The sequence below is a fragment of the Muntiacus reevesi genome, chromosome 6 (genome assembly GCF_963930625.1).
Source record: "Muntiacus reevesi chromosome 6, mMunRee1.1, whole genome shotgun sequence".
Taxonomy (NCBI): domain Eukaryota; kingdom Metazoa; phylum Chordata; class Mammalia; order Artiodactyla; family Cervidae; genus Muntiacus; species Muntiacus reevesi.
In genome coordinates this window covers 68,362,340-68,389,059 of record NC_089254.1, presented here as the reverse complement: position 1 = coordinate 68,389,059, position 26,720 = coordinate 68,362,340, and the positions used below count along the sequence as shown (strand labels likewise).

The window sequence follows — 26,720 nt, the reverse complement described above, 5'->3', positions numbered from 1 at the left end:
TTTTCCAGTGGGTTTTGTCATACATATGTATAAACTTTAAAAGGACCAGATTCTTTCTTTATCATTTCAACTATACAAGTTTTCCAAAAACATATGCTTATGCTTAGTTGCTCAGTCATGTCCGACCCTTTGAGATCCCATAGACTGTAGCCCACCAGACTCCTCTGTCCATGGGGATTCTCCAGACAAGAATACTAGAATGGGTTGCCATGCTCTCTTCCAGGGGATCTTCCCAATCCAGGGATCAAACCCAGGTCTCCCACATTGCAGACAGATTTTTCACTGTCTGAGCCACCAGGTAAACCCCTCCAAAAACTTAGCTGAGAATAATCTAAGTAAAATATTTCAAGAACAAAGATTCAGCATAAAAGAAAAAGAAGAAAAGGGAAGTCTCTAACATCAAGGATCCTCAAAAGATGTTTGTTTTTTATCTGTAACTTGATAGATAATGTTTTCTTTATTGGGACATAAAATGAATACAAACCCCTGCAAAACGACCTATTTATTTCTAGGGATTCCCAAGTAGTTAGAATGAAGATTGGTTGGAAGAACATACCAGTTACCTCAATTATCATAGTTTCAAAATGAAGGAAGGAATGAATATGTGTGTGTGCATTTGCGTGTGTGTGTGTATGTGAGAGAGAGAGAGATTGACAGAAAGTATGCAGATTACCAGTCATCACTGAGGATCACTGAGGAAACCATGTCTCACAATGTCTTTTGAATGTCTTTTGAAACCACATCTTCTTTCAATGCATACATAGGTTACAACATAGCAAGAATTTGCTATGGAGATTCAGTATGACATGAACGTGTCCGGCAAATTCTTAAACTGATAGGCTTCCACATACTACCAGTTGGTGTCTCCAAGCTGCTTTGAAGAGTAACTCCTTGCCCTTAAATTACAGGGGAATTGAAAAAAAAAATCATTCATGGTGCATGTTTATTAGAAAATACAAATGAGAAAATTTTTGTTACATGTATCTGGTCTATAGTCTCTTTTGGATATAAACTTCAAAAGCATCTGAATTTAAACAAATATACAACATTGTAAAGCAATTTTCCTCCAATTTAAAAAGACAGAAAGAAAGAGTGAAAATTTTAAAACACGTTATTAGGAACTATCTAAAAGGTAGCAAAACAATGAAATTACTCTATTGGACAACAGTAATAAAAGAAACTCTAGAAATTACTTTTTCTTACACTTCCATTATCTATTGGCACTAGTGGCTACTGGCCCCTATGATAAGTAGATCAAATATGTTACTTAATCCTTAGCACTAAACACTTTCCCTGGAAAAGTAAATGCTTTTTAAAAATACATTGACTGTAAACGTTAATTAAGATTGGGTTTGCGTATTTCTCAGTGTTCTTTTTAGATAGATTGTAGTTCAAGTGAACTAGAATAAAACCCAAGCTCTAATGTTTACTGAGTGTTTGACAAAATATCTGAAAAAAAGAAACAGTAATAGTTTTCTTTAAATATTTATGTGATGCATTCAATACTATGCAAGAAAGTTAGAAACATACAGAGTTCGTAGTAAATATTCAAAAAGTATTGTTGTTGTGCTTACTATTCTATTAGATGTGTAAAATCCACAAAATATTTTAAGTTCAAAGCTAAATATGAATGTTTTGTGTTCCTTATTATCTCTCTGCTATTTAAAATTGTGGTTAATGAACCAGAGACTGTGGCAGCACTAGTTAAATGAGCTTATTAAAAAAAGTGGAATTCAGGCCCACTGGAACTACTGAATCAGAATCTGCATTTTTACAATATCCCCAATGTACTTGTTACCCACTCCAAATTAAAAGGTACATAACAGAATCGATGAAAACTAGATTAAATATTGTTGACACTTCATGTACACAGACCACCATTTAAATGGGCTCTTTGGATATATTAAAAGTGATCTGAAGAAAATATTTATGTCAGTGAAATCAAGATAGTTTTTCATTGAGTAAAACTTACACATCTATACATGGATGACATTCTGCATTTTTAAAATACACTCAGGTGTGAATGTACAAAGGATATTAAATAGATCAGTGCTGTTCATAAAAATAAATTTTTAAATACATTGACTGCAAATAATCTCTTATAGCAGAATTTCTATCTCTAATAAGAGATACTGCTATTGAGACAGAAAAACTCACCAGACCAAGTCAGCGTTATCCATTGTACATCCAATAATGCTTGCACATGCATGTACTTGGGTACATGTGCACACACCATAGCTTGTAACCAATGGTAACCTAGAAAATAAATACTACTTGAAACAAGTAAACTCTGTAAGTGCTGTTGAGTCCAACTCTAAAAAGATCTGATAGAAAGAATAGCTGCTGCCCTAAAAAAAGACAGGAAATAGATCCTCACTGGAAGATGTCTGGACCTAGGACAAGCTAACAGTATCTAGTGATATAAAGTCAGAATCAAATGTAGACTAGCCCGTAGGCCCAAAATGTCTTTATTACAGCAAAATAACACAACAAAATTTCTGAGATTTCTAACTATTGTTTTGAATTGTGTCTGCATATAAAAAGAAAACAAAAGTCTGATCACTCTTTTTTTTTTTTTCTTTTTGGCCACATCGCACAGGTTGTGGGATCTCAGTTCCCCCACCAGGGATCAAATCCATGCCCCCCTGCGTTGGAAGCATGAAGTCTTAACCACTCAACAACCAGGGAAGTCCCTGACCACTCTGTGCTTCACTGGTGTCAGCTCAACTCTAGAGAGGAACGATATCATGTGTTAGAAAGGGGAAGGATAGAGAATTCTCTGGCGGTCCAATGGTTAGGACACCATGCTTTCGCTGCTGGGGGCCTGGGTTCAATTCCTGGTGGAGAACTAAGATCCTACAACCCGTATGGTTGGCAGAAAAAAAAAAAAAAGCCAGAAAGGACACACGGATAGGATCACAAGGAGTCACGACCTTGTGAAGGCAGGTCAGTGGAGCTTGGGAGGCAATAGCTTGTTTAGAGCTATTCACATCTTCCTCGCTTCAACTCTCAGCCTTAACAAAAGAGCAAGCATGCAGGGGCACTCAACTGTTTTCAGAGTTCCATACATGACCCAGGCTTCTATGCTGTTGATACGTTTTGACAGAAAGCTGAATAAACCAAACTCTCTAGTTGTTGCCTCTATTGAGGGCAAATTACAGCAGTTTAACGAGGCCTCTCTGCAACTGACATGCTGGGTTAAAGAAAGGATTTCTGCAAGATACCCTGATTCTCGTTTACAAAGGAAAAGGGCTGGGCACAGCCTTTCTTTCTGTTCCCTTTATAATAGTTTTGTGTTGTGTTCTTTTTAAACTTCTTGTTGCTCTGAAGCAAATGCATACCTTGAAGTAACACACACAGTTCACTTTTCAATTAATTTATTAAATGATACCCTGGGAGAATTTCTTTACTTCTGAGAAGTGTAGGTCGTCCCTGTGAACTATCCCCACTGAGTTTCTGGGAAGCTGCCTCCTGGCAAAGACTCTTGATCAAAATGTTCCCAGTACAAGCATCCTCAGCACGCTGCCACCAAGCCGACCTTTTTGTCCTTCTCTGGCCTTCCTGGCAGGTTCCACCTCCATAACCATCACATTCTGAATCCCTAGGTGTGAACCACAACAGACTCTGAGAAAGATACAACCCCTGTCTACAGATTTTTATTGTCTAGTTAAAACATGTTACTACTCTTGTACAAGGCAGTAACATAACCCAGAACCAAGCTCTTTTTGTCCTAAAGTTTTCCTTCTCTTCTAAAACTGTGAGCAGTTATTTACAAAAAGTGGCAGAGGGTAGCAACTTAGACTCCCGATTCTAGAGCCAAATTTCCTGTTTCAAAGCCTCCCTCTACCCCTTCCCAAAGTGACTGATCTTGGGCAAGTCATTTAAGTTCCCTGGGCCTCAGTTTCTCCATTTAGTAGATGGGAACAGTAGCATCAACTTCTGAAGATTGCTGAGAAGACTGGATGCCTGTAAAGTACACAGAAAGTCTAGATCCTTTGAAGCTATTATTATTACACCGAATGAGCAGCACAAGTCTGAGTGTGTGTGTGTGTGTGTGAAGTTTGAGTGTGTATGTGAGAGAGAGAGGGAGTGAATTCTGTGTTATATCCAGAGTCAGATTTTTTATTTTTTATTTTTGGCTGTATGTCCTCCCAGATCTCATCTCTGCCAATAGGAATTGAACCCGGGCTACTGCAGTGAAAACCCTGAGTCTTAATCACTGGACGACCAAGGAATTCCCTAGAATTATTGCTTCCCTCCAGTCACTTCCAGATGACAGTTCCTCTGCTCCTCTCTCTTGAGGTCCACGCCCCACAGCTATATTACCCTCCACTCTCAACTCTGGACCAACCGCCTATGTATTCCCAACACTGAGTACCTCCCTTGGCACATGACACATGCTCACTTACAAATTTAAAATAATTCTGACAACACTTATCTGACAATAAGATTAACAAACATTATTTTGCAAGTTCTGAATTACTTTCCATTTTGGAAAGTAGTTCTCAGAAATATCACCCTAATAAGGGTTGCTTTCATATGGTTAGACAAACCAATCATTTTATTGGTTTCTTTATTTGGTTCTCTAGTAGCTTGTAAGCACCATCACTGTTATACAGGGTAAAAGCTTTAACAGCATATGCTCTCTTGATTCTGCTTAAAAATTTCTTACCTGGGACCTTGTGCTCATTTTATTCAACCAACATTTGTTGGTGCGTTTGTAGCCATTTGGCTACATGGCTTGCAATTTGCATTATCTGTAGTTCAGAGGGAGAAGGATGAAACTTTGAGTTTTAGGGAACCTCAGTGAATTATGTGATTCATTTCTCACCTGAGAAAGAAACAAACATCTACTCAAAAGCATCTTGAAAAAATGATTGTGGAGACTATTTTGTACATTTTTGAGACAACCTTTAATTGCAGTTTTTCTCAATGCTGAATTATCTTTTTCCTCTTCAATAGCTAACAGAACTCTCTTAATGTAATTTAGACCTATTTCCTCTCTTTGTGAAACAGGATATGTTCAAAAATGACTTGAAAGTATGCCTCTCCTCTGTTAGGCACAGCAGAAACTATCTGCTACTTTGTACGCTTTATAGCAGGCTAGCACTAAAAATATGTACCAACTACACAGGGTAAAACATCCTAAAGAGTGATCCATAGCCATGCAAGTATAAACATAAAAGGGAAGTACATTTAAGTGCATCAAATACTTGGGCTTCCTGCTGACTCAGTCGGTAAAGAATCTGCTGACAATGCAGGAGACGCTGGTTCAATCCCCGGGTTGGGAAGATCCCCAGGAGAAGGAAATGGCAACTCACTCAAGTATTCTTGTCTGGGAAATCCCATGGACAGAGGAGCCTGGCGGGCTACAATCCATGGGGTTGCGAGCATCAGACATGACTGAATGACTAAAACTACCTACCTACCTACCAACCTAAAGTAATACTGTCTTGCAAAGAATCCACGTGCATTGTTTTGGGGGTAGGGAACAGATTACACTCAGATACTATTGTGAAAATTTGTGTGGTCTTCTTTGGAGAGAACACAGAATGAAATGGAAACTATTGCCAGAGATATGGATATTTTAAAATATTTCCCCCAGTACAGTTTTAATTGAGATCTTCCATCACCCATCTTCTCTGGAGTAGTCTTGTTACTCATACTTGATAGACATGCTCTAGACTCAGGGTCATTGTACCAGTTATTCTCCCCTACTGAAATACTCTTCCTCAGAAAAACCTGGCTCACTTACCACTTCCTTCAAGCTTTTCCCAATGTCACCTTCTTTCTTAGATCTATTGGATCATCCTATGGAAAATTACAATCTATGTTCCCCACACCCCTGGCAGGCACTCCCAATATCCATTACAATGCTATACTTTTTTATTTTGTTTTTCATGCTACTTATCACCTCCTGCTATACTAAACAATTTATCATTTATAATGGTTTTGCCTGTCTACTAGAACATAAGTCCCATGAAGAAACAAATTTGTTTTTTTTTAATTCATTTATATATCCCAAAAAGCCAGATAGTGCTTTCCTATAGTAGGCCCTAAATAAATATTAGGGGACAGATTTTTTAAATATCAGCTCACACATGAAATCACAGGAAATAATCCCATCACACACATCCATGAGTGTGCAAGCATGTGCACACACACACACCCTATGTTAATATTGCCCAAAACAGTTATGGAGGCTTAATCTGAAAAATGAAGGAAGCAATGGAAAAGTTTCAATTGCAAAGCTGGCAAGTTTAAACTTTATAAGAAAAGGAACAGAATCTAAGTCTATTAAATATTTGTGGTCTTCTCAGCTCCCTCATTATTCAAAGATAGAACAAGGAAAAGAAAAATCAAGACTCTCTAGTTCTAGTGAAACAACACTGCAGAGAACAAGAGCTATAAAAAGGCATGATTAATAGCTCTAACATAACTAAAATACCCAACTGCACAAGGGCCAGAGGTGCAGAGACAAGTGTAGGTTTTTCTCTCATTCAGGGAAATGTGAGACCTAAAACAGACCCAGTGGTCCGACAGAGATGGGCTACTCCATGAAGACTCTCCAGACAGATATACACACACATACATACACACATCACTAACACCACCAGCAACAATAATATCTGCACTTAGAGCTGCTCTCTGCCGAACACTTTCTGCAGGGAGCATATGATGCTAAAAGGAAAGCATACGGGCTTCTTCGAACCCAATTATTTCCTGAGAAAGAGAAACAACACAAACAATTAACTTCAGAATAACAGATTTTAGAAAGACTGTTTGTTGAAAACTGTTGGAAATTCAGAAACACATGGTTGATGATTGAGTGCTAAAATATTTATTAAATATGGGAATCCACTGCAAGATAATGGAAGTTCTTTCATGGAGCTGAAGGCCACATCCAATGGTAGGCCGAGTCAGCTCAACAAGAAGCTGAGGAAAGGAACTGATGATAATGACTGCTTTACAATGGTACCAAAAACAACAGAATGACAAAAAATAGAAAGAAGAGAAAGGGAAAACTGAGAACTGAGAATGACTAAAAGGTTCATTAAAAGCTATATTAAAAACCACTGACTGGGGACATCTCTAGCTATCTGGTGGTTAAGACCTCGTCTTCCCATGCAGGGTATGCCCTGGTCAGGGAGTTAAGATTCCACATGCTTCAAGGCCAAAAAACTAAAACAGGAGCAATACTGTGACAAATTCATTTAAAAATGATCCACATTAAAAAAAATCTTTATAAAAAGACCCCACTGAACGTACACTTTCAAAGGATGAATTTTATGGTACACAAATTTTATTTCAATAAGGCTGCTATTAAAACACTATGTTGAAAATCAAGATTGTGGCCATAAACATATTTCAAATGCAGGAAAGGTATGGTCTTTCTTTTAGCAGCTGCTACCTTTTATAAAATTTTGGGGAGCCCTTTCTTCCTCAACTGTCTGTCCTCTTAGATTTTTGCCTTTTGAAGTTCTTCAGACAAAACATGTTTTTAAAATAATAAAATAAAACAAGCTATTAAAATGGGGCACCCTATTTTCTACTAAAGTTAAAAATACAGATTCCAACACTCAGCCTAGCTTGGGAACTCTGGTCCAACCTTTATCTCGCTGCCTGTTAATGTCTTCAAGTCGTGGTCTCCCTACCTTCCCTCACCTCCCAGTAGGGAGCAGTCCTATGAGAATATAGACTATTGACTATTGAAAGAAGTGAAAGTGAAAGTCACTCAGTCGTGTCCAAATCTTTGCAACCCCATGGACTGTACAATCCATGGAATTCTGCAGGCCAGAATACGGGAGTGGGCAGCCATTCCCTTCTCCAGGGTATCTTCCCAACCCAGGAATGGAACCCAGGTCTCCCGCATTGCAGGCAGATTCATGAGGGTTCAGCGAATGCAGAGATGCTTCTCATCCCAAAATAATGGAGCTGCATTGTTACTCATTTAATTGTAAGAAAACAAATTACACTGGATGTTTAACCATTATTATGTGGGAGGAGAAAAAGGGCAATGTTAACTTGCTTTGTTAAATTCCTGAAAAAAAAAAAAAATGCAGTGAGCTCAGAATTGGTACCCAGAATTAGCACGAGGGTCCAAACTGTTCCACCTCCTGGAAGGTTCAATGCAAATCACAGCTCTTGTGAAAACAATCGAAGAAAACCAGTGATTTGTGTTCCCAAGAAATTTTGCAGTTATTTACACTAAGAAATGATCATTATGGGAGCTAAAGAAAAGAGAGAGAGAGAGAGAGCTAACAAGTATAGAGCCCTTGTTGTTGTGTTGTATTCAGTCATTCAGTTGTGTATGACTCTTCTGCAACCCTATGAATTGTAGCCCGCCAGGCTCCTCTGTCCATGGGATTCTCCAGGCAAGAATGCTGGAGCAGGTTACCATTTTCTCTTCCAGGGGATCTTTCTGACCCAGGGATTGAACCTGCATCTCCCGCACTGAGGGTAGATTTGTTACTGCTGAGCTACCAGTGAAGTCATATATACAGTTCTTGTGTTTTGCTGTGCTGTGTTTAGTCGCATCTGACTCTTTGTGAACCCATGGACTGCAGCCCACCAGGCCCCTCTGTCCATGGGGATTCTCCAGGCAAGAATCCTGGAGTGGGTTGCCATGCCCTCCTCCAGGGGACCTTCCCAACCCAGGGATCGAACCCAGGTCTCCCACATTGTGGGCTGATTCTTTACTTACTGAGCCACCAGGGAAGCCCCAAAATACTGAGGTGGGTAGCCTACCCTTTCTCCAGGGGATTTTCTGGTGACCCAGGAATCCAACTGGGGTCTCCTGCATTGCAGGCAGATTCTTCACCTGCTGTGCTACCAGCTCTTACTCTATGCCAAATGCTTAGCTACAAGCTTTATGCATATTACCTCCTTAAACCTCACAACATATGATGTGGGTGCTATTCTTATCCCTATTTTATTGATGTAAAAACTCAGGATTAGAGAAGTTAAGTGCAGCCACTGGCAAAGATGGGCTTGGAATGCATGTGCTTAATTCCAGGTTCTCTAACTCAATCTCTATCCTATAATACTTCCTTAGAAGAAAATGGTTTATCAGGGAGTTATCTTACTAAAAATGAAGATTTATTCTGAAACTCTAGTAGACTCTGCAGTAGTATAGTATTACACAACACAATCACGAAAAATATAATTGACATGGATAACATCAAGAAAAAGCTTTTAATCTATTACAACAAAAGATACCATGAGAATGAATAGATAAGACCCAATATTTAAAGTGTCTGCAACAGAGATAACCAATAATAGGAAAAAAATCCATGACATACTTAAAGTGCCTATAAATCAATAGGAAAGACATTTGAAAAATGGGGAAAGCCTATGATTAGGCCATTCAAAGGAAGAAATACAGATTACTAAAGGCTCTACCTCATGAATCATCAAGAAAATGGAAAGCAAAGTAATTAGACACTATTTAACACCAATAATATTGTTAGAAATTTTAACTCTTCTGATTCCAAATGATAAAGATGGGAATACACAGAAATTCTCATACATGGCAGATAGAGTATAAATTGGTATATCATTGTGAGAGTTGTTTATATGCGCAGACGTCAAGAATGACAAACCCTAAGAACCAACAACTTCACTTCTAAATGTATGCCCTGCAGAAACACACGCACATGTATGTTTCAATGGCAGACACTACTTATAGCATCAAAAAATCAAGGTCAATCTATAAATGCCATTACTAGGACAATGAATACATAAATGAGGGTAGGCTTAAAAAAAATGGAAAGAAAGATAGCAATAAAAAGAAGTGCATCATTTTACCTGTGTCAAGATAAGAGATTAAAAATCAAAGTTGAGAAATGGCAAAAGGATATGTATGATAACAAATATATACATTTAAAAGTACAAAATAGTAATATACATACACTGTTTATGATTAAATGCTTATATAGTATGAAAACAAAGCCAGAAAAGATGCCCACTAACTACAAGATAATTCCTCTGGGAAGGAAAGGTATCACCTGCCTCTATAACGTTTATCTCTTTAAAAAAAAAACAAACTACTAAATGCTATTGACACTGGGTGGTGAGTACAAGAGTGTTTATCACATTATTCTATCTACTTTTTAAAATACGCTTAAACTACTATAAGACATAAGATTTTTTTAAGACATAAGATTTTCAAATTTTTAAAAAAGTAACAAAAGGTGTCTTGAAGAAATTTTCATATGCCATATTTTATATTCATCAGTTTTCACTGGTGCCACACATAACAGCTCAGAGGTGAGTAACACAACCATAGATATGTCTTTAATACTGTTGCCAGAAAAACTATAAGAAACAAAAATTAGCAGCTGCAAGCTGCCAGGAGGCACGGGACTCCATCTATAAAGCCTTAACCAGAGCAGCCTCACAAGTACCACTGGCTTCCACTGTCAGGGCTCTGCAGGACAGATTTTTAAACTGTGGGTCAGATCTGACCCATTAGAGGACTAATCACTTTAGTGCACCACAGCCAGGATTTTTTAGAAAATGGCAAAGAGCAGAGTAGAAGGAAAAGCATGCACTGCGTGTGTCACAACACACTTGTATTGATCTTTGGTGCATGTCGTGTTTTCACATGGTGATACAAAAACATCAACACAAATCTTCATAGCAGTTTTATGCATAATTTCCCCAAAGTGGAAACAAGCCAAATCTCCCTCAAAGTGAATGGATAAATAATGGCATGTTATTCATCAATAAAAAGGAAGAAGGTAAAAACACATGCTACAACATGGATAAACCTTGAAATCATTATGCTCAGTAAAAGAAGTGAGTCACAAAAGACCAGATAGTGTATGAGTCCATTTATTTGAAATGCATAGAACAGGCAGAGCTATAAAGACAGAAAGTAGACTAGTGGTTGCCTAGGACTTGGGGTGGAGATAGGCAGGGTGGGAGTTTGGCAAATGTATATGAGGTGGTGAAACTGTTTCATTCTGAGGTGATGTTTAAGATTGATTATGGTGATGCCTGCATACTTGTTTGAGTATACTAAGAAACTCTGAACTGTACACTGTTGTTAAATGGGTGAATTCCATGGTATGCAAATTATGCTTGAATAATGATCTTATAAATATATAATTCAAATATGAGTCATTTTGTTCCTGAGATTACACTATATCAGCTGAAGACATGAAAACTGTTGAAGAGTTCATTTTTGTGGGCCAGCTTCTTGATCTTAGGGTTCTCTGGTGGTTCAGACAGTAAAGAATCTGCTTGTAATGCAGGAGATCAGGGTTCAATCCCTGGGTCAGGAAGATCCGCTGGAGGAGAAAATGACAACCCACTCTAGTATTCTTGCCTGGAGAATCCCATGGACAGAGGAGCCTGGCGGGCTACAGTCCAGGGGTCGCAAGAAATTGGACATAACTGAGTGACCAGCACTTCTCAATCTTAACATTTCAATGTGGGACCCCTCACCAACACAAGCCCTTACTTTCTTTTCTGATCATAAATCTACTTTCAGATCAATCCTTCATTCACACTAAGATATTGATGCTTGAAAGCATCTCAGAGTGCCATCCCTCCCTAGGTATCTACTTATTCCAAAGTTGCTATTCTTCACCAGTGTTTTTTCTGATTTAAATCAAATGTGCAGATCTTTTAGAGCATGTAGATTTCATGGAGTAACAGTTACCATAAGAGTAGTATCTACTGTCTAAAAGACAAATTAAATATTTTATGTTAACTTGTTAGTCCACAATAAGGAGGTAAAGATTTGCGAAAAATAAAAATAAAACAAAATATTAGATAAGAAATTATTAGAGGCTTAGCTATAGGGAGAAAAAAAAGAGGATTTTGTCCTTGGTTCAAGGAAAAAAATTCAATACTTCACGAACAAATATCATGAAAACTCCTTAGCTAAATATGTCATATGAGTTTAAAACTATCAAAAATACTATATGTCATTTTCCCTGAAGACAGACATCACTGTCTTAAAGAAAATGCAGCTCCAGGCAGCAAATGGCAATCTGATGAACAAAGTCACACACAAAAGTTAAATAGCTTGGATTTATTTGTGTTGGGAGAGACAGGGCTTAGAAAATGACATGAATGAGTTTGTCACAGTGGTTAAAGCAGCTGAGAGACAACACGCCTGCTTTATATGGTAGAATATCAGCCTGACCATTACTGTCCGAGTTCCCGCCACTTTCTCTAGCTTTCTTTCTGCTTATCCTCATGGCCCTGCCTTTCCTAACAAACCCGACCTCACTTGTGAAACAGGAGGGACAGCTACTGCAGCTCAAACTCTCACAATGACGGGATCCTCACAGAACCTGGGAGTTCTATATATACAGGGAGACTGTTAGACCAGGCAGACAAGAATGTACTTGGGAACTTCCCTGATGGTCCAGTGGATAAAACTGCGCTCCTAAGGCAGGGGGCCAAGGTTTGATCCCTGGTCAGGGAACTAGATCCCACATGCCACAACAAAAGATCCTTCATGCCACAATTAAGACCTACTGCGGCCAAATAAATGGAGGGAGGAAAAAGACTGTCGAGGGAAGAGGAAGAAAGAGGTCAGAGATAAAGGTATAAATGTGGAAGGAGGCCTGTATTCCTCTCAACCTCCTCCCAACAAAAGATTTTAACAATCCAAAATAAAGAAATATTGTGATGGTTGGAAACCCATCAGAAGTACATAAAATCAGTCACATAAATGGTCACACCAGAACTCCTTTTCTGCATCTCTGAAACTGAAACAGGCAGATCATAAACGTTTGCTGAGCACCAACTCTCCATCAAGCAGAGTGTTCAGCAGTGAGCAAATAATAGTGACCACAAATGACAAAGTTCCAGCCCAGCATTAGGTCCATCTCACGAGGACAAGTCCTCCCAGGTGGCGCTAGTGGTAAAGAATCTATCTACCAATGCAGGAGATAAAGGAGACATAGGTTCTATCCCTGGCTTGAGAAGATCCCCTGGAGGAGGGCATGGCAACCCACTCCAGTATTCTTGCCTGAATAATCTCATGGACAGAGAGGCCTGGCAGGCTACAGTCCATGGGTGCAAAGAGTCAAACATGACTGAAGAGACCAAGTACCCATGCACCTTTTATTAACACACCCAAATGACCAATACTCCAATAGCACTGCACCAACACACACAAAATTCCTATCATTTTATGTCAAGCCTGTGAGGCAAGCTGAACTTTCAGGATACCTGTTAAAGTGCTTCATCACTGCACAATTCTGCATCATAATTCTGCAGCAATGGAGCAGTCAACCTCTCTGGAAGACTTCAAGAAATAACCGTTCAGCAAGCATGGAGGGTGGACCAGGCACATAACTCAGAGTTTAAGGTCACGGGATTATGAGCAGTGAGAACAAGAAGAATGATTTTCGGAAGGTGACTATTCCAACAGCAAAGAGCAGAAGTGATACTCCATGCAATCCACACTCAAAGAAGAAAATGAATGAGGGGCAGTTTAAGGGAAACAAGAGAAACAAAAGGAAAAATCAGATAAAAAACAAACTTAAAGGTAAGTAGTAGAGTGGGAAGCTTGTTGAACTATAACACATTTTGCAAATCCCAAAATAAGTCAGTCCAGCAACAAGCGACAGGGATGGTTCCCAGCACTGAATATAAATAACATTTCAGAGGCTTGTTTTTACTTCAGTTGCTATGAGAAAACGAGGCACTTGACAGAAAGAAAGTAGGGGGGAAAATACAAAATAAACCAAGGGTCACAGGGAAAGTGAACGGAGCAAGATCATGTTCACAGAAAGATGACAAATGGAAAGAGGCAGTGGGGATGCGATGAGCCTGCACAGAGAGCTGAGAAAAGAAAAAAATGAGAGGAAAGGAAAGAAAAAATTGACCAGGGAACACCTACTGTAACAACAAGGGTCTGGAGGTATAAGAAAGGAATAGACTCTCTACCTCATGGCAATAAATCCAGTTCTCATTTGCCTGTTGAGCACTTTCTACCTACAAGGCTCTGAGCTCAACATTGGGAAGAAATAAAAATGCGGATGAGCGTGCATGGCTTAACACCATGTTTTTCCTACAATTAAATTGAAATAATTTTTATCCCATCACCCAAGGACAACTGCAAACTTCATGATTTCATAATCAGAACACTTAAAATAACACCCTAGACAACACATTAATCAATGACCTCAAGTAGATTTCATTAAGTTGGTTAAGTTTGAATGACTAGTACTATCGCTTCATTAATTATGAGAGAATACTGTCCATGCAAGATCAGTAAGAACTCTAAGGCCATCATGCTAAACTTACCTCAGAAACTAAATGAAATGAAAAATCACAGTATTGCAGGAACAATATTTTTCTCTTTTTTCCACTCTGGAGGACACTGAGAACCAGCAAAAGTTACTATACACCATGGTTTGAAATACCCTCATCTCTAGTCACTCATCCAGTCAGAAATGGCTTCAACTTTAGTGACAGCAATGAATACAACTTGAATTTCGCCCACCTTCTTATCAATCAATATCTGTATAAGCTTTCAGGTACTTTTATGAGGAAATCAGTTTGAAAAATAGGAATGTGCTATTTATAGCTAAGCAAGCTGTATAAGATCCTAAAGTGTAAGAACAATTTTGTGATCCTGAAACAAAACTTCCATGGTCTTCAATGATGTTTAAGTTTCTGTCATAGTCAATAAAATTCTTCCTAAGAAATGGCTTGATTATTTAGCACAATGGTAAATTTGTAAATGCATCTGTAAAAAAAGAAAACAAACAACTTCCCATTCTTCTTATTAAACACTTTCCTAAAGTTTTCTTCAGAAGTACATGAAAGTATTCCTAAACTATTACTAAACCGCAGGTGACACCAAACTAACCGTGAAAATGACCCAGTATTTATAGAAAACGGAGACTGAACACCAAAATTATCCATCTCAAGAAGAACAAATTTTCCAAACTTCCACTAACAAGATTCTTCTATTATTAACATGCATTTTGAACACATACCAAGTGCATGCAAAATAAGCCCATTGCTCCTTTCGTACAAGCTAAATATGATTTTTCAGAGCATCAACTCTTACACGAGTTAAGAAATCAATCTTTATGTAAGTATCATCTCTGACCCAGGAGAGGCACAGTCTGCAGTCTGAATTACATTAATGGGGAAGAGAAGAGGAGGAAGGAGTGGGGAGAGGAGTGAAGGGGGAAGAAGAGGGAAGAGGAGAAAGTAGCTCTTCCCCCTGAACCAAACATGTTCGTGGGGGCATGGAAACAATCCCAGGGGTCATCAGAGCAAGTCTGCCTAAAAAACACAAAGTTCTCTTTTAAAACATAAGAGTGGAGCCAACCACTGAAACCTTGTGGGCTAAGATTAAAACCTTAGAAAGTGCCTCAGACTCCTTCAGGTCTCTTTCTCTAGTTGAGCCAGGAGGATGCTGGACTGAGCAGACACAGTGGACCCAGTATCTTCTCTCTAGATCTGATATTTTTAATTTTCCTGAATCTCACCTTCCACCACCCTTATACCCACAGTCTGTTCCTGTCCACGTTCTGATCTCTCAAGATCACTCTTCTGCCAACTTCTCTTACTCTAGCCTCTCCTAGATCGCTACTGCCCCGTATAACCTTGACTGCTATGGATCCATAGGTAGGTTCTAAGCCAGACTCCTCATAGGATATTTCAAAGGCACTAAAAACCCATGAGGGAATTCATGGACATCAGGTCTGTGAAGTGGCATTTCCCTCTGCAGCATTTGGCTAATCTAATCCAAAGAAAGAGAAACCATTGATCCCAGAACTTAAGCTCTGACCAGGTGTAGCAATTGGTGTGTACCAGCCTGATACTAACGTCCTGACCTCAATTTCTCACAAACAAGCCTGCTTAAAAGGCAAATTGAAAAAAAAAAAAAAGTATATAAGAATAGAAATTGACCAACCAGAAGGGAAAGCTAGAGACATAAGTCCATGCCAGTCAGAATAAGTGGTTGAAAAGAACTTTCCACCCATTCTACTTCCTTACGTAGAAAAATTTTTTTCATTTATTTTTATTAGTTGGAGGTTAATTACTTTACAATACTGTAGTGGTTTTTGCCATACATTGACATGAATCAGCCATGGATTTACATGTGTTCCCCATCCTGATCCCCCTTCCCGCCTCCCTCCCCATCCCGTCCCTCTGGGTCTTCCCAGTGCACCAGCCCTGAGCACTTGTCTCACGTACAGTATACTAACGCATATATATGGAACTTACATAGAAAATTTTAAAATGACTTGTAAAATGTGAGCTCTTGAGGCCGAGTTTCAGGAAAGTATCATTGATTTCCCATCTTCAAAGAGTCATCTAATGTTCTTTTACTTGGGACAAAAGAAAAAATGCAGCAAAGGGGCAACTATTGCTAACTGCTAAAATCTCCTGATAAAAAATTAATTTTTAAAAAGGAGAAAAAAAATGTTGAAGGTAATGGCAACCCACTCCAGTATTCTTGCCTGAAAAATCCCACGGGCAGAGGAGCCTGGTGGGCTACAGTCCACAGGGTCACAAATAGTTGGATATGACTGAGCGACTAAGCACAGACCCTTACAGATGAATATAATTCTGAAATATCCCTTCAATACAAACAACAAATAGATGGTGGGACGGGGTGGGGCAGAGGGAAAGAGGGATTAAACTTTTTCCTTCTCTGTCCAGCTTTAGAACTGCTGATATTTCTGGATCATAGTACTACATTTTAAATTTTATTTTCAAAATAAATTTATACATAATAGTCTGCTCTGGGGAAAACAGATTTCTGTCTTAAAAGCAACTCAAAAGGTAAAATGAAGAAGGACACCTAGAACTTTAAGATCAGTTTTTCTATATGATGTCTTCATATTTTTTGAAATATAGCATTTTATACTCCATTTCTGTGTCAAATAGTTATAATTATCAAAGGAGCTGTACATTCAATATTTGAAAACACAAAAAATTATTCATGCATTTATTCATTTGGAACACAACTGTATTCCAAAAAAGAGTTCAGCTTGTTTTATGTGGATAATTACAAGAAAAAAATCTCAAGTGGATAAGAAAACCAGGGGAGAAAGAAAACTCACTAATTCAATAAATATTTATTAAGCATCAACTCTGTGCCAGTCACTGCTCTAGGCAGTGAAGATGTGTGGTGACCAAACAGACAAGATAACTATTATTGTGTCTTTTACAGTTTGATGATGGCATAGTGAAAGAAAGACAATAAACAAGTCAATTGTTAAAAGGAATGTCAACTGCTAGGAAGGAAAGAAGAGTACTGGTGACAAGGAGGGGAGTGGAATAGGACTGCTTTTAAAAAGTAAACAAATGAAACCTCTTGAGATCACATTTTTAAAACCTAATATTTACTTCGTGTGCACTTGAAAATGTGCACAGATATGAACTCCCAGGTTAATCAGTTACCATGAGTCAAGAGGATTTCAGATGACTTTTTTGTTGAAATGGGGATGATGAGCAGGAACAGGACAATGAGCTAGGAATGAAGCTACTATGAAAATTCATGCTAAGATTTCTCCTCTGGAAGAGAGCACAACACTCCTGGAAACTTTTGGCATCCCCATTAAGGAAGGAAACAAAAGTATAAGACAAATCTCTCCTCTTGGTCCTGATGAGAAACCATGCTTAAAGTTCTCCACGATTTCAATGAAATCATGTAACTGGTTTTGCCGGAATATTTCTTACAAGATTCCTTCAAATTATCCTTTAGAAAAAGCCGGGAAATTGAAGTAATCAGGGGAGTGACGAGAAAGTGTAAGCTGCTCAGTAATGTCCAACTCTTTGCAACCCATGCACTGTAGCCCACCAGGCTCCTCTGTCCATGGAATTCTGCAGGCAAGAATACTGGAGTAGACTGCCATTCCCTTCTCCAGGGGATCTTCCCGACCCAGGGATCGAACTCAGATCTCCTGCTGATACCAATTCAAATACCAAGCTCCCTTGTGACTAACTGAAATCCAAAGAGATTTATGAAAAAATAACTTAAATCTTGAGAATACAAAGAGCTCCTCGGCCCTGGGTGCAAACTGGAATCCCCTGGAGACTTCAAAAAAAAAAAAAAAAAAACTCCCACCCTAGAATCTCTGGAGGTGAGGCCAGTGCCCTACAAAAGAACAGATGATAATTCTCCATAAATAGCTTCTGTTACATGAATTTCTGATAGATAAAACTCCAACAAGTACTCAGAGTGCAGATGTTCTCTGCTGCTATTCAGATGCACATGCAGATGTTTCCTTGTGGTTAAAAGAATATCTGAGGTAGGATTTCCCTGGTGGTCCAGTGGTTGGGACTCCAAGCTTCCACTGCAAGGGGAATGGATTCAATCTCTGGTTGGGAACTAGGATCCTGTACCTCACAACATGGTCAAAATAAATAAATGTTTTAAATGCTTTAAAAAAAAATCTGAGATAGAAGTAGAAATCATAACCATTTCTGGAAATGAAAACCTGTAACAAGTTCTAAACATGACATCAAGTCACCCCTAAATGAAGTTAGCAAGGGAGGAGATCAGGGTAGGGTAGGAGATCAGGTAGGAGATCAGGTAGATAGGAGATCATGTCAAGAGTTTTCAAGAAATGCTACATTTGTTCCAACTCGTAGATAAATGGGTAACCACATAGTAAATAAGAAGCAAAGATTACAAAAGGGTTATTTTATGTTAATCTCTAACATTTTCTCTGAGAATTCATAACCCAGTTCTACTACTTATCAGTTGCATAAACTTGGGCCGATTAATTAGCTTCCTTAAGCCTAGTTTCCTCATCTATAAAATGGGTATAATCATGCCTACCTCATAATGAGAGATAACACTTGCAAATCACTCAGCACAGTGCCTGACATAAATAGTAAATATTAATTCTTATTTTTCAACTTTTTCCCTCAGTATTTGCTTTCTAATGCTTTTATTACCTAAGTGAACATATCCAGCTAGATGTTCACAGAAGCTATCATTTTGGTTATTATTGATTATGTATCTCTTTGAGCTGAATGCTTTGACATTTGGGACTCTGGAGCTATTTGTTCTATGAAGACACGAAAGATATTTTAAATCTTTTCATTTGAAAAAGTACACACAAATATGTGCTCTATTAAGCATTTCATTTCTGCTTTATAAAGCTTAGACCATAAAAGAGCATATATAATTTTGGTATTGACGATTGGGTACGGAAATCTTTGATTTACAAAGAAAGATTAGATCAATGTGCACATCCAGTCTGAAAACAAAACACACATCCTTTGAGGGGTGTTGTTCACCTTTTAAGTGTTAAATATCTTTATATATTCCATTCCCATTCTCAAGGTAGTAGAAATGAATCGTTTCTACTATTTTCTGCAAGTTACTTCACTACTATACAACTTTTTAAAGATATTTTCAAGTGCTGCAAGAAATATATAGCTCCAGGGGAATGGATGTAAGAAATCATTGATCCCAGCACCACTGAATGATATCTAAGGAAATGTTGATGACCTCCTGCACAAAGGCCAGTTAGCAGAGTGCTTCAGCACACAGGCAGTGCAGTGGAACTGAATAGACTGTGTTGAAAAACCCTCTCAGATATCTACCAGCTTTGTAATTTTGCAGTTAAATATTACCTGTCACATGATTCTTGTGAGGATGCAATGCGTTGTATAGGTCACAAGTACTCAGAAAACTGTTTGGCACATAAAAAGTAGCCACATACGTTACTGTTTAGTAAATATTATTAAATATTTTAGTGTATTCTGTAACATGACAACACTGTATAAGTATTTATCTCTTCCTGATTTCTCTTTCCTTCCTCCTTCTCGCCATTCATCTCAAGGTGTTTTCCTTTTCTTGAGTCCTCCCCCACTATTTAATAATATCTTTTTCCCTTTGGGGTTTATCCATAATCCTTAATGGTGGATGTGGCAATATCTGGACCCCACTGGAGTTAAAGAGTACTACTAACCCTATGTGACAAGAAAGCAGGGCTTCCTCCATGTACTTTTTAGAAGAGGCTTTCATCATTAAAAATGACAGAACACTTGGCATTCATTAAAATAAGAGAAAGCAAATAAAACTTAAGGACAATTTTTATCACCCCATAAGCTCTTAGAGTTGGTCACAGTTTTCCATGTGTAACTGTAAAGAAGTGATGAAAGACAACATTCTTTTGTGCACAATAAAACCATTGGGCAGAATTTCAAAGATTCCCAAAAGAAATAAATACAAATTGGGATCTCATAGACTGAAAAACAAGATCTAAGAATACTCCTACAATTTTAAATTTTATTTTCTTTTAATTATGTAATTGTAAGAGAAGGTTGGTTGGAAAATAAAAATGACTCCTTCCTGTTTATCACAGTGGAACAAATTTTTGACTGGTTGCAGTTTTATCAATATTGAGCTATTTAGGTTTAACAAATGCACATTAAGGAAAAAAAAGATGTTTGTCCTATACTTGCAAAGTATTTCTAAAGCTGTAATTCCCAGGAGCCCTTTTTATCCAGGAAGGCAGTACTGCAGACAACGGACGGTCACACTGACGCAGTGCTCCCAAGTGAAACAACCCAATTTTTGGTGCAGCTCATGCATGCTTAGGCATATAGATAATTATGTTGATAAAAACAGTGCACAGCTATCTCTTGCCATCCTGTGTCCATCTTGCATTTCCCCATTCATTACTGATTATCAAAACTATAATAAATGGTAGGTCCATGTTGTCAACACTTGACCACTTGAGAGGCTTACAAACCCTTTCCAGGGAATGAGATAAAAAACAAGGAGCCTGTCTATTCACTGACAAAGACTTCTGAGAAAAAGAAATTCTGCTACTCGTAGCAAAAGCAATTACTGCTGCCAAACAAATTATTGAAAATGTATGGGGTGGCCACACAGCAAAACAAACCACCAAATAACCTATCTTTGATGCTACGCTAAATCTATCATGCTTGGCTTGCAAAAAACAAAAGAAAAAAAAAGAGTAACCAGGAAGGTGCTTGCTCTTTATAATAGCAATTACGTGACCATCAGTTTCAAACCAATAGCAGGACTCCGTAGGTGATACCTTGCCTATATGGGTGTTCTGTTAAAATATATTTTATCCTATTATCTGCAACATACAATTTTTTCAGCACAAGTAATTTCTAGTCAGATGAAAGGAAGACTGCATACTTTGAATAGTCCAGTTCTGCGTGCTCTTTTACAGAACTGAAATTACTTCAGATCAGGAAGACAATCTTGAGGAGAGCAAGGTTACCCACAATCAAATACAATTTCTTTGACTACCATTTCTAGAACTTCATGGCACAATAAGCTTTCAGTATGGGTCAGTCATCTGATTCAGGATGAAAATAAAAGTATATATTCAAGTAACTGGCCATACAGATATGGACTTATACCAACAGAATTAATTATTTCACACCTATCAAATTTCCAGTATTTCCACAGAACTAAAATAAATTTTCCAAAAATTTAAATTGTGCAATTCCATTTTGGGATGAAAACTGAAGTAAGGACACAGTAAAAGTAAAATTAAGGTGTTTTATACCATCATAGTTCTTGTGAGCATTCTCAAACATTAAGTAAAACATTTCTGGTTTCCTACTCTAGACCAATGACTCTATCTTACCAGGTAAGAAGTGATTCTTCAGTTAGGTTAGATGACCTATAAGATTTCTTTCATCTTTATAACCATTAAGATTCCACTTAGTTATGTAAACTTGAGTAATTTGTAACTTACTTCTGGGAAAGCGTTAAATTCTGGTAATTAGGGCACCATTTTACATTAAAGTGATATCATAAAATTTCTAAATAGTACTCAAGCAGCCTAAGGGAGTTAATGTTATTTAACAAAACTCATATAGTGCTTGTAGAACATGCAGAACTGTTCTGAGTACTACATAAATATTAACTCCTTTATACTAAGCAGCTAAGTATACTTAGTAACTAAGTTCTTATGAAACTTAATGAGTATGTGAATTGGCACTGAAAAATGAATTAAAGAAAACAACCACATTCACTCAGTCTTTGAAATTAACATTATTCATTTCTAACAATTAGGGTTATACCATAACAAAATGATAGTATAGGTAACTCTAGTAGGTTACCTATAGTAACTCTAGCAGGTTACCTATATGTAGGTCGATAACTCTACTTACTGAAATCCTTGAACTGCCTTCAGGAGAAGCCCAAATGCCTCAGCAAGTCATGGAAGTACTGCAGCATCTATTTTTGGTTTGTTTCTTCTGTCCCTTAAATCTTAACTATTTGCAGTCAAAAATGCATCTAATTTCACATGTCCATGTACTTGCTGACCCTTCGTTTGATATGACCACCTCTTCCCTATAATTTGGTGAGTTCTTACCAACCCTCAAAACACAGTTCAGATGGTGCCTCCCCTTGAGAGCCCACCCTGACTGCTCAGTTAGGTTAAGCACTGTCTTCTCTATTTCCACATCTCTCTGTGATCACCTCCAGAAAATCACATACAAGGACACAGTGTAACTACTTATCTATTCATTCATCTTCCTACTTGTCTGTAAACTCCTTAAAGGCTAGAACTGAATCTTTTACCTCTAAATCCCCAGGGTCTTCCAAAAAAAAAAAAAAAAGGTATACAGCATGAACTCAAGTATATAAATGTCTTTTAAATAAACAAATCAGTATATACCTCTGTAAGCTGACAGAAAGCATCCTAATTTTATTATTAGAAAGGAAGTTGCTAAACATACTTATGAGTATAAATTACATCCATTTAATCACCAAAGAAATAACAAGGTCTGTACATAATTAACTTATGTTTTTGGATTCAATGAACACTTCTCAATGAAATAAGAAATGACACATTGCAGGACCACTCCTTAGTTTCCTCACTGGAAGAAGTGTTGGCATATGGCAACTAAGTCTTTACAACTCTGCCAGATTCAGCCCTACTAGTCAGTGATCACTAACTGGAGCTGAGGAACATACTAAACTGCTGGAGCTCCCCAGAGACCCAGCACCCAAACACATGCACTCTGTGTATCTCACCAGGTGCCGGCATGGAGATAACTGCCTGTCATAATTACAGCAGCTTCACTCTCATTTCTGACTTGAATGAATAAACTACTCACGCTGTTATTTAAGCTGCTGCTGCTGCTGCTGCTAAGTCGCTTCGGTCGTGTCCGACTCTGTGAGACCCCATAGACGGCAGCCCACCAGGCTCCCCCGTCCCTGGGATTCTCCAGGCAAGAACACTGGAGTGGGTTGCCATTTCCTTCTCCAGTGCATGAAAGTGAAAAGTGAAAGTGAAGTCGCTCAGTCAAGTCCGACTCTTCACGACCCCATGGACTGCAGCCCACCAGGCTCCTCCGTCCATGAGATTTTCCAGGCAAGAACACTGGAGTGTGTTGCCATTGCCTTCTCCGGTTGTTTAAGCTAAATCCTACCAATTCATTCATACCTCTCCAAAAGTGAGGGCATTTGGTGGTCATGGTCATTCTACTCAAAGGTGAGGTTTATCCTTGTAGGATGTAAAAGCTGCACAGGCCCCAAGTGCCTTCTGCCCCAAGTGGAGAGATCTATGAACCAAAAAACCCCCCACAAAAGTGGTATTCCAGAAATGGGAAGAAAAAGGAGGGCCGGCCCGTTGTCCGAGAATAGCAGTCTTTCACCGACACAGAGAAGGGCAGAGGGTACCTAAAGACATCACCAGCATGAGGCAGAGGCTCCAGGAGTCTCCGGGTTCAATCCTGCAGCTTGTTTTTTCTCCATCTCTACTTTCTTCCTCTCTGATTTGTTTTAAAGCACTGTGATTTGTTTTAAAGCAATGTCTATATCAGCAAAAATTTGGCTTGTGGAAGACTCTACTGGACGAGAGACCCCATATCCTCAATGACTCAATTGTATGGAAAAAAGAAAGAAAAAGGATGAGGGAAATCATGCATTAAAGAGGCTTTAAAAAAATGAATTGCAGTTTATAAACATTATCTGGATCCTGGTTCAAACAAACTTAAATATATATAATATTTATATGTCTATTATATATATTTATATATAATACATTGACATATTTAATATATATTAGCTATGATAGTATCATGATTACATTTTCTAAAAAATCCTTGTCTTTTAGAGGTGCATATTTTTTTATGAAATGTTTCAAAATAATACAGAAAAGAAAATAAAATAGGATGTATATAAAATGAGATTGGCTATGAGTTGCCAATTGCTGAAGCTCAGAGTTCATGATAATAGTCTGTCTACTTTTGTGTATGTGTGTTCGAAATTTTTTGTAATAAAAGCTGCAAATGAGTGTGAGAATATTCCTCTACAGAAGTAATTCTAACAGTGTCCGATGCTTCTTCAGTTTTACTATGGAAACAAATTATAATGGAAAACTTTGGTGCTCAGTCATGTCCGACTCTTTGTGACCCCACGGACTGTAGCCTACCAGGATCCTCTGTTCATGGGGTTTTCCAGGCAAGAGTACTGGAGTGGGTTGCTATTTCCTGCTCCAGGGGATCTTCCTGACCCAGGGATCGAACCTGGGTCTCCAGCATTGCAGACAGATGCTTTACCTTCAGAGCCACCAGGGAAGCCCCATAATGGCAATGGTGTTTACAAAACATCAATTCAAATGATGGGATCCTTCACTAAAACTTGACATATTAAATTTTCTATTATAATAATCTAATTGATGGATATTACTATAGCACTTTAATTTCTATCATGTTAACATTTTAACAAAATTAAGTACTTGGCTACAAATAAGGAGTATTTTTCTATGTTCACATATTTTACACTTATAATAAATTACTATGATTATCACATCAAGACACATCTTAAAATATTAAGAATATATTTAGACATGTAAAAATATTCAGCGTACTTTAGTGAAGTGTGCAAAATTTTCAACTACATGAACATGTTCTATCTGAAATGTACTTACAGGTGGATGAACTGGTTGCCAGGTCGATATATGTAAATTTTAAAAAATGCTTACAGAGCCCCAAAATATTTACTTAAACAGTAAGTTCAAAAAAGAATTTTCAAGCATATCTGTGAATGTGTGATATTGACCTAAATATGGTAAACGGTAGTTAGGCTTTTATTTTATTTTATAAATGCTCCCAAAGTCACACTGCCCTAATTACACCAAGAGGACTGCTATCAATAAAGAAAGGGAGAAGGGGATGTCTTTTTTGAAAGGTGGAGTTGAATGGGTCCATCTCCGACGTCCACAAATTGAGTGAGCTGAGAACCTTGTAGTTGAGTTTAATTTTAAGGTTTAAGTTTAAGCAGGGATGTCTACGCTTGTTTTTCCTATTTTCCTACAGTACCAATCTTGACTTAAATCACACAAAGCCTTCTCTTTGAGAATTAAAACAACAACAACAACCACAACAACAATAATGATGATGTAAATCCTGCTCAAATATTGTATGCCTTCTTGCCTACACATGCCTTTTGCTTGGCAGCGGTGAGAGGGTCTCCGCCCCTTCACTCAGGTTGCCGCTCACAAGGAGGCATCCCGCACAAACACCTCCTGAGCAAAGCCGCGGGCCTGTGACTCTTTGCGGGTTTTGTCCGCCTTCTCTTCTTTCTTTTGCACAGGGAGCGCCATATATGACTCGCAAGAGAATTGCGCTGCTTTCACCCAAGACACTGCATCTCCAGGGCAACCGAGAGCAAACGCAGGGTCGGAGTGGGCCGGGCCGCGCATAGGACCACCCCCTGGACCGCGCCTCTCACCTGCCCGCTGCTGGGGTCGCCCCGCACCCGCGTGTCCAGCGCGTCGTGTCCAGTTTCGTCTTCTCCGCCAGAGCTGTAGATGAGCCGGAGTGGCACGATGCTCTGGCGCTCCAGGAAGCGGTTCTCGTTCCTCCTCTCCAGCTCGGTCAACGGGGCGTCTCCTCCAGGCAGGAAAGGGGGGAAGGAAGAATTAGGGAGAAAAGGCGAAAATAATGACCCTGACGGACACTCGTCCATCCTGCGGTCCGATGGTTCTCCGGAGAAGATCCCACCTCCCCTCCCTCCCAGACCCCATCTGGGAAGGACGCAGAGACACCAGACGCAAAGCCTTGGACCAGCTCATCTGAGAGCATCCAAGATCGGGGCCCAAAAGCAGAGCCCCCTCTCCCATCCTCCGCATTCCTCTTCTACTTCCGAAGAAAAACAAGCATTTGACCTAAAGCTTCTAACGTATCCGCGCGCCCCCACAGTATATTTTTGCTTCACTTCCCACCACCCTTCTAAATAAAAAAATCTCCCCGCTAACTCGGGAAATGGGGATGCCCCTTTATCATGCGCTTGAGGGCTGCAAAGATGCCGGGGAAATGGTACTTTCCAGAGCCACAGAGGACGGCGAACTTACCTGCCCGGCCGCAGCGCGCCGGGGGACAGGTCCCCAGGGCGCAGAGCAGCAAGAAGGGCACGGACACAGCCGTCGCCGCCGCCGCCTGCATGGTGCTGCCGTCCGCCCGCCTCGCCCGAGATGCTCAGCTCCTCATGCCCAGGCAGCCGCGGCCGGATCCCGCGGCCCGCGCCCCGCGCCCGGGGCTAGCCTGGGCCACCCGCTCCCAGCCCCGACGCGAGCTGTGGCGACCCAGGCGCTGCAGCCTCCGCCGCGGGGCTGCCTCAGTGCTGCATTGTGTTCCGCGGGCGCTTCCGCTGGTGGGGGGAGCGAGCGAGTGCTGCATTGGGCGGGTGGCTGTAGCTAAGTGGTTTCTAGCGCCTCCCACCTCATCCCCTGGCAGAGGCTCCGGCGGGCGACGCGCGCTCGGCG

At 39.3% G+C, this 26,720-nt stretch overlaps 1 protein-coding gene across 10 annotated transcripts in view; it reads right to left on the bottom strand.

Moving 5' to 3' along the window:
* The window catches only part of ADAM22 (ADAM metallopeptidase domain 22), a 222,781-nt gene extending 196,349 nt beyond the window's left edge, over positions 1-26,432 (bottom strand). For all 10 annotated transcript variants that reach the window (XR_010663779.1, XM_065939998.1, XM_065939996.1 and 7 more), the window contains exons 1-2: positions 26,310-26,432; positions 25,688-25,848 (exon numbers count right to left, since the gene is read on the bottom strand). Coding sequence is in view for 9 of the 10 variants with exons in the window: in XM_065939998.1 (XP_065796070.1) it covers positions 25,688-25,848; positions 26,310-26,400 (252 nt within the window). In the remaining variant the exon portion in view is untranslated. The remainder of the gene's footprint in view (positions 1-25,687; positions 25,849-26,309) is intronic.
* Positions 26,433-26,720: the final 288 nt, after the last annotated feature.